We start from the raw sequence: 16000 nt of genomic DNA, 5'->3' as shown, positions 1-16000 counted from the left end.
AGTCAGGCAGACTACCATAAGGGTCCCATTTCCAAAGCTGGAATCTCAGAAGGATCACGGGCTTGTGGACAAGACACTGAACTAGAATTTCAGGATTCTGTGTTCCCCCATGTGCATAAATCAGTAAGGCTTGCCTACTGGTAGAGTAAATTTGATTTATGGCAGTGTTCAGTGCTTGAAACTTGACTAAATCTGTGGTAAGTGATGAAAGCTCCTGCCCATGATGGCCAAACATGAGGAAGTTAACAGGAGAGGTTTTGCAGGTCAAGTGCCTTTCAGAAGTGGGACTTTCTAGTATTTAAAGTTTTAGGCTTTTTTCTTATTTTTCTGTTTCATTTTCACTACAGCTGCTTTAGGAAAACCCCTGTAATTTTCTCATTAAACAGTTGTGTGTGTGAATATTCCAGTCTCTTGAAATGTTAGTATAGCAACTTTTCTCATAACTGAAGCTGCTCCACTAACAAATGATAACTTTCTGAAAATGCTCTTTCATAATGTCTTTGGGAATTAAATTGAAAGATTCTCCAAAGGAAAAATATCTTTTCTAAATTAGTTCCAGTCAGTACAAAGCACAGTGATATGCTGGAGAAGCCTGAGGAAAGGACAAAGTGTATGAAAGAGTTTACAAAGGAGTTAGTTACTTAGTCCATGCATAAACCTGCACTGACTTTAAAACCAGGGTTTTCATGGTCCATGTTTAATTAAGATAACTAAATCAATCAAAGGACAATGAAGTTTTTGAATTATTTCCTTCCAGGTAATTTCTTGTTTCATGTGGGCTAATTGTTATCTAGTATTTTTCCCTGTTTTATCTATATGCTTTATCTTATTTTTTCCCCTTCCTAATCCTTCTTTAAGTACTTTAACTACTGTGAAGAAAAAAACCCAGTTACTATGATGTCCCATGGCTACCTATTATGAAATAAGGAGACATTTCCCATCTTCAATTTTTGTGAAGACTACAGTTGAAAAAGAGGCCTGTCTGAACACTTGCAGCCAGAAGTGGGTGATACAAAGATCCTGTTTGTGTCATTAAAAAGCACCTGCAAGAGAGGGTCTCCTCCCTCTAAAGATTTTGTAGAAGGAGAAACCTCATTAGTTTTATTTTGTAGAAGGAGAGACCTCATTAGTTTTCTAATGAAACACTGGGGATAGATGAGAACCAAAAATATATTATGATAAAATTTATGTATCAGAAAGGAATTATATTTACTAAGTCTCATTACAGCAATAGAAATGAGCAGAGGTTTTATTAAGTGATTTAAAAATACATCAGAAATTATCTTGAATATCTTTAAAGTGAATGATGTAATCATATGTTAAAATTTTTAAAGATATTAAAGATTATATAGTCAGAATCTTCTGTGGCTAATAATAGTAGTAAACCCTTAGCAGGTTGATCTTTCTAACTAGAAGGACTACTTTTCTATTTTAAGTTTTAGTCACATTTTGGACTAAGTTTTAGGTATTACTGAATGTCCTCATTGTGAGACATACAACCCAAGCCTCCTTGCAGCTTCAGAAATTCTGGGCCCTTTCCTATTTGGGAAAGGGTAAAAGTTCAGTTTGTTGCAGGCTGGCATGCATTTTGTAGCAGAAATCTGCTGCTGTGCCCAAAGTTCTGCAGTGGGTGATTTCAGAGGAGGCTTTTGGCAGGAGCTTGAAACGTTGCAGTCGTTCTCTTTGCTGAGACTGTTCAACTCGCTTGCACTTCCCAGCTGCCTGAGCTCAGACATTTCACTTGCTCCTGCTGGTTCCTTCACCTGTGGTGTGTCATTTCCCTTTGAAATCAGTCTCTGGTTGTCACAACTCCATGGTGGGCTGTTGCAGTGGGAGAGATGCCAGGAATCTCCTTGTCCCATGGGCTGTCCCAGGCGGTGCCTTCCCAGGTGGACGCGCCATAGCAACTCATCTTCTGAGCCGCCACCGTTCACTGTCGCCAGTGTGACCTTTCTGACAGGAACGTCTCCACTACATGACTTTGATCTTTTAACTTTCTTATTAATTAGCACAGGGTTGATCATTGATTCTGGCAGGGGAGATTCATGTCCACCTGCAGGAGAAATGCATTTGTGCACATTACTATGGTGGCAAAAAGCAAGGGTATGATTTCAGCAGCATTAGCTCATCTGAAAAGCTTTGACATGAGTTTTAGCTGTGCTCTTTCTTTTAGTGGCTGAGAGAAGTGCAAGTTCTTTTGATGCCAGGTTTAGAACTACTTCATGCTTGCTTTTGCAGTTCTGAGGGCATAAATGGTATCCTAGTTTTAGTCAAATGGAAATGGAAATTTATCAAGACAATATTGATCTAACTGGTACTCTAAGACTCATTAACAGCACAGATTGAGAATCGACTTTCAGTAATTAATTGCTTGTAAGCAAAACTTCTTGAGGTGAGTAGGGACTTGCTCAGTGTGTTGGCAAGTGCTGTAATTTGAAAGACAAAAATGTTCTGTTTGATACTGTTTGAAGTTTGTATTCACAGCTTAGTAATATTGTATTTCCAGATGAAACAAGATATGAATGCCTTTTTTTTCTTAATGAGGGATCATTAAAATGATAGGCTTGTATTTTAATATTTTACTGCAATTTTACTATTCCAGTCAGTATAAATGGTGTAAATAGCTTATCACACTAGCATTGCCTGAATGATAACTTAGAGGAATCTGCTTCCTCTGTGAATGGTTTAGAGTAGCTGTAACAGCTGGAGAAATTCTCATCTCCTTGTTTTTATTCTTCTACCCCTATAGCTTAATTTCTAAATGAAAGTTCCTGTTAAAAATATTTAAGATATTAGGGACAGAAATGCTAATGCTACTTTAATTGCATATGGGAGTCATCAAATTGCTGGACATGACTGGTTTCCTGTGTCTTGAAAATGAACAGAAATGGATCTATTATGCTAAAGATAATTCATTGACACTACTTAAATATCCTTCAGTTGGTATAAATAAAAGTAAGAGTTGTACAGAATGCTGGCCTTATTTACAGGGTTGACTTATAGTGACTGTGTCTGTTGCAATCTAAGTTCTGAAACACATGAAAGGGAGAAAAGTAGGCACAAAAGAGTGCTGATTATATTCTGAGTGTCTCTAAACAACTGTTTTAAAAGGATTGTAACCCTGAATTTGAAATGAAGCTAGTTTGTATAGGACTAGGCAGTTTTTTGCCTGCATAAAAACCCAACAGCACAACCTCTGCTTTATAGCTGCCTTTTGTGTCATCTTTACAAATAAGTAGTGGGAGATGTGAGACCCAGCTGATGTACTGGCAGTAAATGAACCTGTACAACTGGGATTTTGCTAGGCAAGGGCTTTCTCTGCTGCCTTTCTCTCCCACTGCTGAAACAACAACCCCAGCATAGTATCACAGAACTATTTCTGCTCCTTGGCCATGAAGAGTTGATCTGATAAGAGCTGTTTTTCAGCATGGCTGGGAGGGAGAACCATGTCAGACCACATTGGCTCTCATGCCACGTTACTGGGAGAAAGGAGACTGAGGCACGTGCAGAGCTTTGAGATACAGGTGTTTGTGCATCCATCTGTACAGTGAGTTGTGTTGATAGATTTTCTTAGGGTGACAACACTCAGAGACACAAGAATACACAGTTCTCCACCATGCAACAGTGAGAATCAAAGTTATGACTGGGCCTCATCCAAGAAATAAAGCTGAATGCCTGTTTCTTAGCCAAGAAATAACGCTGAGCTTGGCTGGCTACAGAAAGGTCCACGTGCAAATCAGGGCCCTGTGGGTTCTGCAAAACAGCACAGTGTAGCACCAAGCTGTGAAAACCAAGGCTTGTTCTCTGTGTGAGAGAGAAAATCCAAGAGAGAATGGAACTGAGAGACTGAGGTGAAGCACCTTTGCATGTTTTTGTGGTGTTAACTGTGCTCTTGGCTGAACTGACATTGATAGTCATCATCAGAACATCTAGAGCCTTATGAACTTGCCATCAGAATAATTATGGTCTGTCTTGAGTTGATCAGAAAGCTCAGAGTGACAAATCTAGTCCAATTTTAATAGTGTACACTGGTTTTGAGTTCAAGGTTGATTTGATTCCTTGCTTGGCTACAGGTGCAGCACACAAAATTGAGCAATGACCTTGGATGGAAATGCGATAGTCCTGAACCACTGGGCACTGAATTACCACGCCTCTGGCACTGTCCAAACTTCTCAAGAAAGCTGCAATTATACAGACCTTTCTTTCTGTTTTCTGTCTTTTTTTTTTTTTTTTCTCCATGTAAATTGTGTATTATAACCTTGTTGCACAGTTGTTTGCCATCCGGCCATGTGCTGTCATCATCAATAGATACTTTTAAGGTTCCAGAGTGGCAAAAGTTAATTTTATGTCAAGTTAGATTGGGAAATACTTGGAAGAGATTTCTGCAGTCAGAGCCTCACTATTTATTCTGTTGTGACTGCATGTGCTGAATACTCCCACTTAATTCCTAAAGTAAATACTGTTTTCCAGCTTCTTAGCCAATAAGTAATGAATGCACTGCTGTATTATCCTCTAACTGGTGCCTTTCAAATCTTGTCATGGTCTTTGTTCTCAAATAATCAGGAGTGGGCAGAAGCATGAATGTGGCTGTGTATACTAGGGAAGAAACAGAACAAAGTGTTTTTCAGGTATCTTCTTGGTCACTAACCCCTCTGTCCAAACAAAAGGGAAGTTAGAGGGTCTTGAATTCTCTTTAAAAGTCCACGATTTTACAACTCCTGCAGATAGAAAGTGACATACAAAGCTAAAAGTCCTCTGGAAAACTTGGAGTTACCATTCCAACTGTGGTGCAACAAACCTACAGTGTTCAAACTCCCTGTGGTTCCATGGAAGGACAGCTGCTCTGCCAGGCAGGAGCAAAGCAAGGTTTCACTGGTGAGAACAAAGACCTTTGGCAGGGACTTTTTAAGACTACAAGGGAGTGGAAGTGCTGTCCTTCCTTGAGGGTTTGTGTGTCTGGCCTTTGAGGTTTTGTGTGTATGTGAAGGGTTTGTGGTGGTGCTGTTGTTGTTCACCCCTTTCCCAGCACAGCCATAATTTTACCCTCCAGGTAGGGAAACAATTTCCTAGAAAATGACTGTTCAAATCAGTGCTACATACATGGAGTGCCTTTTGGAACTACCTGGAATTTCAGGATAGTGTAGGGCAGTCCTGATATAGCAATGTTCATTTCTGCTCCACATAGTCCTGAAAACTGATGCATGTAACAGGTGCAAATAGGTTTTCCCAGCTTCCACAGGATTGTATAAGATAAACTTTTAGGACCTTGAGAACTCAGTATAACAAAAAATGCCCAAATTCTGACTGCTCCTAACAGTGGTATGAATTCTTTCCACACAGGTTGTTTGAAGACAGAACTTAAGTGCAGCAGGTTATGTGGTTTTGTGAATGTTTTGGGGAATGTGCACGTGTATGAAAATATTTATATGTGGATTTTTAGCCCTACTGCATTTTAAACTCCCCAAAATCTGTGCAGTTTTACTTTCTTACATATTTTAATATTCAAATGGGCTTGCAAAAAAATCTGCTCTAATAACATTCATTATATTTGAAACTTCATTTTAATTAATCTGAATAAAGGCTTCTGCTCCCTTTCTTTAACTAACATATTTTTGCTTTAACTGATTAGATGGGCTAGTTTGTCTTCAAGTTACCTGCTTTTTGATACCTGAGATAAAATAAGCTTGTATATATATTTTTTTCTTCCTCACAGAGATTTTAATTCTTTTAAAATGAGAATTTTGAAACATTTGGATGAAAGAATATTGAAGAAGCAAATCTGTTGTTCATAATTACTTTTTTTTTTCCTGATTGTTTTGATCATGAATCCTGACACAGCCAAATGCTAGAACTGCTGAAAAATGTAGAGGAAAATGTAAAGAATTAAATAACCTAAGTTCTACACTTGTTGAGCTAAATAGTAAAATGAGAGGTGAATGAAGCATGGGATTTATATTAAAATTAAATTCAGAAGACAACTTCATTTGTTGTCTTAGTATTCTCAATATCACTTTAACTTGGAAAGCTAATGCATCAGTGTAGTATTGTCAACAGTAGTCTAACAAAAAACTTTTAAATAATTGCAAATTTTTTATATAAAATCTGCTTGACATAGCAGGTAGATGAGTGACACATATTCTTCTTACTTGTTTTTCTATTTATGCACTTTCCAAGCAATATGCACTTAAAATACTTTCAAAACAGGATTTTTTGTTCAAAGCTCCTATCTTAGTTACCCACTATGACTTTTAATTAAAGTTATATTTTAACAAAACCCCAGCTTGTGCTTGTTACTTGATATTTGCCATTGCCTGTAGTCTTTCTTTACACAGATAGAAAAGGGAAAAAGAGAAAGATGACCCAGAATTGCTGGTTCTGATGGAAACATTCAAGAGAGCAGAAATATTACAGAATACATTGCACAAATACACTTATCATAGATATGAAGAACATGGTTACTGTAAGGGTTACTATTTATGTTTAGAACTTTATTTTACTGATATAAAACTTGTAAAACCTTACCTCAAATATGTTCATCTGTTTCAAATACATAATAATATTTCACTGACGTGAAGCTTATTGATATAAATATAAAAACAACCTTCAGCAAAACGAATAAAACCCCAAAATGACAGAAAGGAATTTACTTCTACGTCTCTTGAAGCTGAGCACGAAAACAGCAAACTAGATGTTATTAAAGATTTAAAGAGATAATCTTTACATTACATATGCATTTTTTTCCTACAAATAGAAGCATACCTGTTTTATATACAATAATGTGTTGTTGCAGTTTTTGCTTCTGTTTTATATGGTCATACTGCTCCTCAAGTGTGCTTACATCCATCCTGGTGAGCTTCTTATCACCATCTGAAACCTGTGGCTCTGAGCTATGAGTCACTGAAAAAATACCAGTCACGTATTTGTAAGCCTTCCCCATCTGTTCCAACAAGGAAGAAAAAGTCAAGCAGAAGCAGGACATTTCCTTCATTGTGCTGGCAAAAAAAACAAATCAAGTGTGAAGCATCTGAAGTCTTCCTAAATGAAGGAGTAACTTTCTTCCAGGCACGGTGACTTGTGTCAGGAGCTGCCTGGTCTGCGCTGGAGCTGTGGATGTCACTCAGGTTCTTTTCATGCCGAGTTCCCCGGAGCTCCTGTGTACAAGAGTTCAGGATCAGGACTGCAGAGCTGGATTTAATGTTTACTTAAGGCTGTGAGCATATGAACCTTTGCCAAAAAAAACAGTGAAGTAGAAACCCTCATTGAACACAGCCAACTGCAGAAAATGCTGGGTAATACTGGTTTATGTAGCAATGCTAATTCTTAAAGACATGCTGTTGTGGAGGCATCCCCAGGCCAGGAGTTCCACCTGGGAAATATTTTTCTTTTTTCCTGTGTATTTTGTGTCTTTCTCCCTCCACTCTCCCTTCCTTCACTTTCAGTTGCATTCTTGCTGATGCTTCTTAGGGCAGTGGGGTGGGAGGGGAGGATTTATCAAGCTTTCATATTTTTGTGTTTATTGTTGTCTTTCAAATAATATATTAAAAATATTCAGGCTTGGGTGCAGAGTCAAAAAAATATGGGCCAACAACACTTGGAATTGGGAGGCTGGAGACAGGAACGCCTTATTCTGACTCATTCAGGACTTCTGCTGTTCTGTAAAATGAAATAAACTACAGAAATAATTTTGTTGAAGAGAGCTGAGCAAACTTTTAAAATGCATGGTAAACTAAATTTTAAAACTTAATGTTAACATTACAATCTCACAATGAGGCAAAATTTACAAAAAATTGAAAAACATGAGGCTTTTGATCATATCAGGTAAAGTATAATGCTTTGCCTCGGTTGTGTACTGCAAGTTATTATCCCTGAAATAGGTCCATCAAGGGCCCAAGACAGCAGTATGTGAAAAAATTATGCAGTTAAACTGTAGTTTTAATACAATTGTGCATCTGCTCATTCTCATGCAGTGACACATTTTTGGTAAGAGTTTAAAGGGACTATCTCAAAACTAATTTGAGTAAACAGTTGGGTATTTCCTAAGAGCCACTTTGAATGCAAGACTGAGGTTTTGTAACTAAAATGCCATCCTCTACAGACAATTTACCTTTTGTGTGGTATAAACCAAGCAGAGAAATAAGGCTTGAAAGCCAAACTGTTGATGGAAGGGGCAGAGAATTGTCAGAACGGTTGGCTAATAAATACAGGATTTTGATAAAGACAAGAAGGAAAGGCACTGGGCACAGCTGAGACATCCCTCGTGCCTGGGGGAGTGGAGGCACCAGAGCAGCATCCTGAGCATCCCCCTGAGCTGGGATCACACCACTGCAGCTCCAGGTACCCACCTGCACCCCACAGGATGGGCACAGCCTCCGGGGGATGCTGGGGGATCCAGCTGGCTGCTCCCTGAGCTCCTTCCCAGGAGCAAGGCGAGAGCTGCTGGCCTTGAGGCCAAGGCTCTGGAGTGACCAGGGCAGGGCTGTGGGTGCAGCAGCAGCAGCATCAGGTTCCCATGGAACCTGGGCCCTGGGGACACAGGAGCCAGGTGGGCACTCGTCACAATGGACAATGTGATGTGTGGCCAGAGGAAACAGCAGTGGGTTCCACCATGGTTTTGTATGGGCTTCAAGTCCTGCTTAGAACTGTGCTGGAAGTGTAGGCTCAAGTGGGTCTGTGTAAACATCTCCAGATGTGGTAGGCTCCATCAGGCACAACAGAAGTTGCAAAATCACAGAATATCCTGAGTTGTGAGGGACCCCACAGGGATCATCAAGTCTGAAGTGAATGGTCCATACAGGGATCAAACCCACAACCTTAGTGTTATTAGCACCATGCTCTAACCCACTGAGTTAAAGTCATTGGAATTGTAGGGAAGATTAATGGTTTGACATTGCCTTGAGTGAAAGAAAATGGTAGTTTCTCTTAGAAATGGATAACACTCCCGTCGCTTTTATTTATCCATTGGTCTCTTTTCAAGATACCTTGTGAGGAGTTGTTTTATTTTTCTGTCTGGAAGAGTTTGTGTCTAGAAGGACACAAACTGTTAGACTGGTAATAACCACTGACTTATAAAAACTTGCACAGGTTTGTGGTGCTATTGTGGCACAAGACAATTTCATAGAATCATGGAATGTTAAGGGTTGAAAGGGACCTTAAGGACCATCTTGTCCCAACTCCCCCTGCCATGGGCTGGGACACTTCCCACTAGATCAGGCTGCTCAAGGAATTGTCCAACCTGGCTTTTAACACTGCCAGGGTTGGGGAATCCACAGCCTCCCTGGGCAACTTGTTCCAATATCTCACCACCCCCACAGTAAAGAATTTCTTCCAAATATCCAGCCTAAACTTCCCCTCTATCAATTTGTACCCACTACTCCTTGTCCTGTCACTACAAATCCTGATGAAGGGTCCCTCTCCAGCTTCCCTGTCGGCTCCCTTCAGATACTGGAAGGTTGCAATGAGGGCTCCACACAACCTTCTCTTCACCAGGCAGGATGTTAAATCATCTCTATAAAAATCAGTTGTGCTACAACAGTTACATCTGTGTAGTTGGAATGGTTACATTCCCTTTGTGCACACATGGTAAGAACAGGAAGATGTTATGCTCTGGTCAGGAAGGTGTGTTGTTACATAGTATCAGGGAACTGAGTAATAAATTTTAAGTTTTGTTTCCTAACAAAATACTGGGGGTAGTTAGGAAGCAACAATATGTTCTTATAAAATTGATATATAAGTAAAAATGCCATTTACTAAGACCTATTAAACAAGAACACAAATGAGCAGAGGTTGTATTCATTGATTTTAAAAGTTCTAAATATATTAAAGATTATGTAGTCATGATCTTCTGTAGCTAGTAAAAGTAGTAAACCCTTAGCAGGTTGATCTGTCTAACTAGAAGGACTACTTTGCTATTTTAAGTTTTAGTCAATTTTTTGACTAAGTTTTAGGTATTACTGAATATCATAAGACATACAACCCAAGCCTCCTTGCAGCTTCAGAAATTCTGGGCCCTTTCCTATTTGGGAAAGGGTAAAAGTTCAGTTTGTTGCAGGCTGGCATGCATTTTGTAGCAGAAATCTGCTGCTGTGCCCAAAGTTCTGCAGTGGGTGATTTCAGAGGAGGCTTTTGGCAGGAGCTTGAAACGTTGCAGTCATTCTCTTTGCTGAGACTGTTCAACTCGCTTGCACTTCCCAGCTGCCTGAGCTCAGACATTTCACTTGTTCCAGATGATTCCTTGGGTTGCACATAAATGATTGATTGAATCAGGCTGAAATCCTGCAGATCTTGGGAATCCCCTTGGAAGTTCTGTGCCTGCAGGTGACAAGACTCTAGATATGCCATGCACAGAGTTCTGGGAAGGCTCAACAGTCTCACATGTGTAAGTCTGCTGTAGCTGACTTGTTAATAATTACTCCTGCCTTCCCAATATGTGTGTGTCTTACAGTTGTGTTTTCTACCTCAGCTGTAGTCCTTTCTTGCCTTAGCCAGGGAGAGAACAGTAAATACAATACTCTGTCAGACACTGTGGATACTCTTGAAGTTGGCTTCTCTCTACCTCAGAAAAAGCACATGTCATGTTGGAATTGTTCTGATGTATCATGGCTTTGTTAGATCTACTTTAGTACCCTGCCTACAGCAGTGACAAACACCTGGTGCTCTCTAGCAAGCAGTGCCTCAATTGCCTTGATTGTCCAGTGTTCTGAGTTGTTGTCACATGGAATCTGCCTCTGGACCTTCAGGCAGCTGGCTTATACATTGGGACAGGAGATTTAATTAACCTCATTACAGTTTGAGCTGGTATTCAATACAAACATTATTAATGGCCATAAACCTTTTTAAAATTCCAGTCACACTATTTGACTCTCTGACCTCCTGTAAAAGTGACTTGTGCAGCCTGCCTGTGTGTGGCAGGAGGAATTACTGGGATAGCATCCTTAATCCAGAAACACAGGGTCTGTCTTCAGAGATGTGAGCTTCACCTCTCATTAGAAGAGCATTTAACATGTAATGAGTTTGTATCTGATCGGAAATGATTATAAATTATTTGTGCTTCACCCTTCCCTCAGGATCACAGACAAGCCATCACACGTAGTCGTGTGAATGGTTTATACAGGTCAGTCCCCTCCCAGGCAGTTCCACGGGTAAGCAACAGAACCACAAAGCAGGTAAAGGAGCCAGATGGCCAGTGAGACAAAGGGAATGGTTCCAGGTGGTACAGCAGAGAGGAGGAACTGCAAACAGGATTAGCTCAGCCAATCCCATATACATTGCAGTTTGTTTGCTTCTCAGGGAAAACTTGTGAACAGAGTCTGCATAGAATTGTTAAGCCCAGAAGAAGCCTTTAAGATCAGCAAGTCAACCCAGCACCACCATGGTCACCATTAAACCATGTTCTCAGGTGCCATTCCCCAAGGGCTTTATAACTGTTTCCATGAAAAAATGTTCCTAAAATCTGATCTGAATCTGCCTGGTGCAATGTGAGGCCATTTCCTCTCATCCTGCCACTTGTTACCCAGGAGAAGAGACCAACCCCCACCTCACTATGACCTCCTGTCAGGAGCTGTAGAGAGTGAGAAGGTCCCCCCTGAGCCTCTTTTTGTCCAGACTGAGCCCCCACAGCTCCATCAGCTGCTCCTCATCAGACTTGTGCTTCAGGCCCATTCCCAGCTCAGTTGCTCTTCTCTGGACACACTCCAGCAATGTCTTTCTTGTCATGACAGGCCCAAAACTACACACAGGATTTGAGATGTGATTGAATCAGTCTGTGGTGGTGTGTATGGGTATGTGTGTGTGTGTTTGTGCAGGTAAACTTTGCCATCAAGGCATCTCTCTGTTTCTGTATATACACACACACACATATATATGCATGTGTGTGTGTTTTTTTGTGAATAATTTGCAACTAGGATATGATTAATAAAATAAATTGCAGCTCTAATCCCCATGACATCAGAAAGTACATGAGGCTAATTGTGACTTTGATGTGTAGTGAGCTGATGTAGCTAATCCTTGTTATGCCACTGGGACAAACTTGAAAACAGATTACCCACAGGTTCTCTTCTTACATCATAGTGGAACAATTTCCTTTTAGGTATTACCTGTTTAGGCATTCCTAATAAATAAAAATAACACAGTGGGCATGATCATACATGCACACCATGTGATTTCTTTGTAAATCAGTCAATCAGTCTATAAATCGAATTACCTGGAGCTCCAGAGCCCTGTACACTTTCCCAGTGTGCAGCAGGTGGCACTGTTGGAGAGGCATGACTGTGTTTGCCTGAGACCGACACCTTAGAGATCTCCATTTGGGTTGCTCTAGGTTGCAGAGGAGTATCAGCAGCCAAGCCATTTTCTAGCACTGGCACATGTATCTCTGAACAGCATTACAGGTTCTGAAAATTTATTGCCATGATTAGATTTGTGTCAAAACTTGTTCTTTTTTAATTGAACAAATTCCTGATCAAAACATCATCTGAGTGGTTTTCACTTGATTATCCACTGAAGTCTGAAGTGCCCTATTTCCCTTAAGTCTTTTCTTCCATCACAATGGAACCAATTCTTCATTTCCTTGAGGCAAAAAAAAAAAAAAAAAAAAAAAGAAAAGAGAATATTTCATAGTCCACAAGCTGTGTCTTTTAGAACCTGAAGTAGATGTTTACTGCCCTTGACCTTGGTTGCAAAATCTCATTTAAAAAGATGCCACTAATTTTATCTTCAACTAATTAATTTGTGTGTAGTAAATTAGTTTTTTATTAAAAATTGTTTGGAGGACCTTTTAGGAGTAATTGTTGATTTAAAGATAATTAAAAATGCTCATAATGGTTAACTGACTGAATGCACTTCCTGTAACACTGAGTTTTACTGCACACCTGAGACTAGAGGTATATTGTTCATGATATTCGTGTGCTGAATTATAGACATGTTCAGCACTGTTCATAGAGGTTAAAAAGGCAGAATACAAATGTCTGTAGATTTTAACTGGCACTGAGAAGGAAAATCAAAGTTACTGTGATAATCCCCTTTCTCTAGCTTTCTATAGTGCTTTTAAAATTTTTATTGAAGAGCAGTCTTGAAGTGTAAGAAAGTGAGTATTTTATTATAAGAAAATGTAACAGCACAAAGAAAGATAGAAACAAGATGGCTTCTATGATTTGGATTTCAGGCAGTATTAGTCAAATCAATAGTAATTGTTTACTTCTTAGTGAGATTTTTGATAAGAGCACACACATTTCTATTGTTTGAAAGCACAACCTTAGAGCATGCCCCAGCTATGGCGTGTTGTGAGTAGAGCACAGGACTTTCTGATGGTGCAAGATTATTTCTGGTGCCCTCTGTGTGTCCTTGCTAATGGGGTGAAGGATCCTATGATGGAAGTTTTCAAAATGATCTCGAGATGTTTTCTCCAATCTGATCTTTCCTGTGCTTTCAGAACTAAAGGGTTCAAGTATGGAAGGGACCAGCTGCCCTTCAGGCTCCTCTGAAGGTTTGGTGAGCTTGGGTTGCATGTAGTCCCTCTTCACATTTCCTTGTGAAAATACCCATTTTATTCCTTGTGTCTTTAGGTAAATATAATTAGGTAGTGTGTGTAGGTAGGCATATACCAAACATCTCTGATCCTGCACTCTGCCTGAGTCTATCTGAAGGCTTAAATCAAACACACCAAGTCAGCACTGAGGCTTTCATACCAAATATCTTGTGTTTTACATGCTTTTTGAGAAAGGTTGGACCAGCTGATCCTTGAGGTCCAGTCCAACCTGGTATCCTGTGATTCTATGATTTAGTACTCACTCATCTGGCTTTGCAGGAGTCAGGAAGTCAGGAGCTCAGTGCTATCCAGTGTCCTTTGCAGAACCACATTCTTTTTTTTTTTTTGTTTGCTTTTTTTTTGGGTTTTTTTGGTCTTTTTTTTTTCTTTTTGTAGATGGTAAAGTGGTCAAACAGAAGTTATTGTGTTGCTGCATGTCAAATTCAATGCTGCTCTTGAGGAGCTAAATGCAGCAGATGTTCTGTATGTATGGGCCTGACATAAGCAGCATTTAAAAACCTCTGTTCTTCTGTCTTGACTTGTTGAGGATTAAATCATATTCCTTTGGAGTTGCTACAAAAAGTAAATTAAAATGCTGAAATGTGCTTTGTTAGAAAGCTGCTCCCTCTGTTGGTCGTCTCGTTGGTAGGACTGGAATTCTAGGCAAACAACAATCCTCAAAAACTGAGGGTCAGGAATTGTTCATTTTTTAACTCTGCTATCCCTGCCCACCAAGAACTTCTGAAATTCCCTTTTAGAAGTGACAATGTACAGAGGAAAGTCTAAGAAGAAACTGAACATATTTACCAGTTAGAGATTTTAAATGAATTAACTTTTAACACCTTCCTTCACAGTTCCCCTGGCCTCCTTCTCTTCTGTACCAACTACTTTTCTGGCTGTTTCCTCTCCATGGAGCTATGAAGGCTACAGTTCTGGGAGGTGACAACGGCCTGTGATTATTTGTTCTCCCAGGAGACAAAACAGGCATATAGGAATTCTGTGGAAATTTCAAGCAGGGTCTAAAACAAATTGTATAAGCTATGTAACTTTCCCACCTAAAAGTCTGCCTTGATTTTTCCACTTAAAAATGACAGGATTTTGACTTACTCTTGATTGCAGGATTTTTGGTCCTTCCTGGATGGTGCTGAAAAGAGCAAGGTTTGTCCCTTATTAGTGTCCAGTTCAGGCATTGTTTGAGTAGGAATGAGTTTATCTTTGATTGCTTTTAATCAATAAGATGTACTTATCTGTAAGTGAAGTTTGATATGAATCAAGTACAGTGTGGAAGAACTGGTTAATGTGTTGTTAATGAAAATTTTATCTGGATGACACAATCTTGCTTCTGAGATGTTTGCTTTTGAGCACTAGAACACAAACCAGTTTGGTATTCATCTTCAAGAAACCCTGCTGGTGCATAAGGTAACTTTTATGAGCCTTGCAAATGGCTGTAGTTAGGGTAGTCCTCCAAAAAGAATGGTTAAGTACTGCTTCTATTGTGAGAATGAACGTGGACTTGAAGTCTATGCAGGGGAGGAAAGTATCCTAAAAGTAATTTGTTATTCAGAAGCATCCTTCACTTCCATGCAGAAATCTCATGAGGACTTTGTACTGCACTTCATAATCTCTGGTAGCCTAATTGAGTCAAGGAAATTACAACTGTAAAACTAGAGTATATAAACTAGAGTATATAAAACCAGATAAAATTCCACAGTGCCTGATTCAGTACCCACTGAAGTCAAAACATCTTCTACTGGTTTCAATAGAAGTGAAATTGGAGGATTTTATGTGCATGATCAAATAAAAGCTGCAAACAGACCAGTACCCATAAAACTGATGGTATAGTTGAGATTGTGTAGTTGAGCCATCATTTAAACTCTTTTCTTGTACTCATTATTTGTGTGCTTGTGTGTGCTTTTGTATGGATTCCTGCACCAATTCCTCATGAGTTCTCTGTAAAGGGCCTTAACTGGTTAATGCAGTACCACACCTGGCATATTGAATATGCACATGTCAAAAAATTAACTCAGCCAGTAAGTTTGTGGAATAATTACTATACTTAAATAATCTACATTTTTAGTCTCTATGCAACAACTGTGCTTTGGGCTTCCTCTTGTGGTACTCATTCACAGGGATTTCGCTGGATCTTTGTATGTGCCTTTATGGAATCCCAGGGTGGGTCAGGTTGGAAGGGAGCACAGTGGGTCACCTGGGCCAGCATCCCTGGGCAAGGGTTGTCCTAGGGCATGTTGCATTAAATTGTGTTCAGATGGTCCTGGAATGTCTCCAGTGAGGGAGAGTCCACAATTCCACAACCACTCTGGGCAGCCAGCACAGCATCAAAGTTCTTCTTCACACTCAAGTGTTCACAGCACAGTCAGTAAAAAAACCAGGCACCTCAATCCATTTAAACATCAAGTTCTTATTCCTACAGAGTGAAGATTTTTTTTTGGAGGTATGGACAAACATAATGGTTACCAC

General features: G+C 39.7%; 1 protein-coding gene across 1 annotated transcript; it reads right to left on the bottom strand.

Annotated features, from left to right (window-relative positions):
• Positions 1-1222: 1222 nt before the first annotated feature.
• C2H9orf152 (chromosome 2 C9orf152 homolog) lies at positions 1223-7199 on the bottom strand. The gene is made up of 2 exons (XM_021555303.4): positions 6760-7199; positions 1223-2053 (listed from the first exon to the last, which is right to left on the bottom strand). The coding sequence occupies exons 1-2, from the start codon at positions 6986-6988 to the stop codon at positions 1482-1484; spliced, it is 801 nt and encodes a 266-aa protein (XP_021410978.1). The 5' UTR covers positions 6989-7199; the 3' UTR covers positions 1223-1481.
• Between the last annotated feature and the right edge of the window lie 8801 nt (positions 7200-16000).

Source organism: Lonchura striata, chromosome 2, assembly GCF_050655825.1.
Source record: "Lonchura striata isolate lonStrDom1 chromosome 2, ASM5065582v1, whole genome shotgun sequence".
Lineage (NCBI taxonomy): Eukaryota > Metazoa > Chordata > Aves > Passeriformes > Estrildidae > Lonchura > Lonchura striata.
This window is presented reverse-complemented; position numbering and strand designations above follow the sequence as displayed.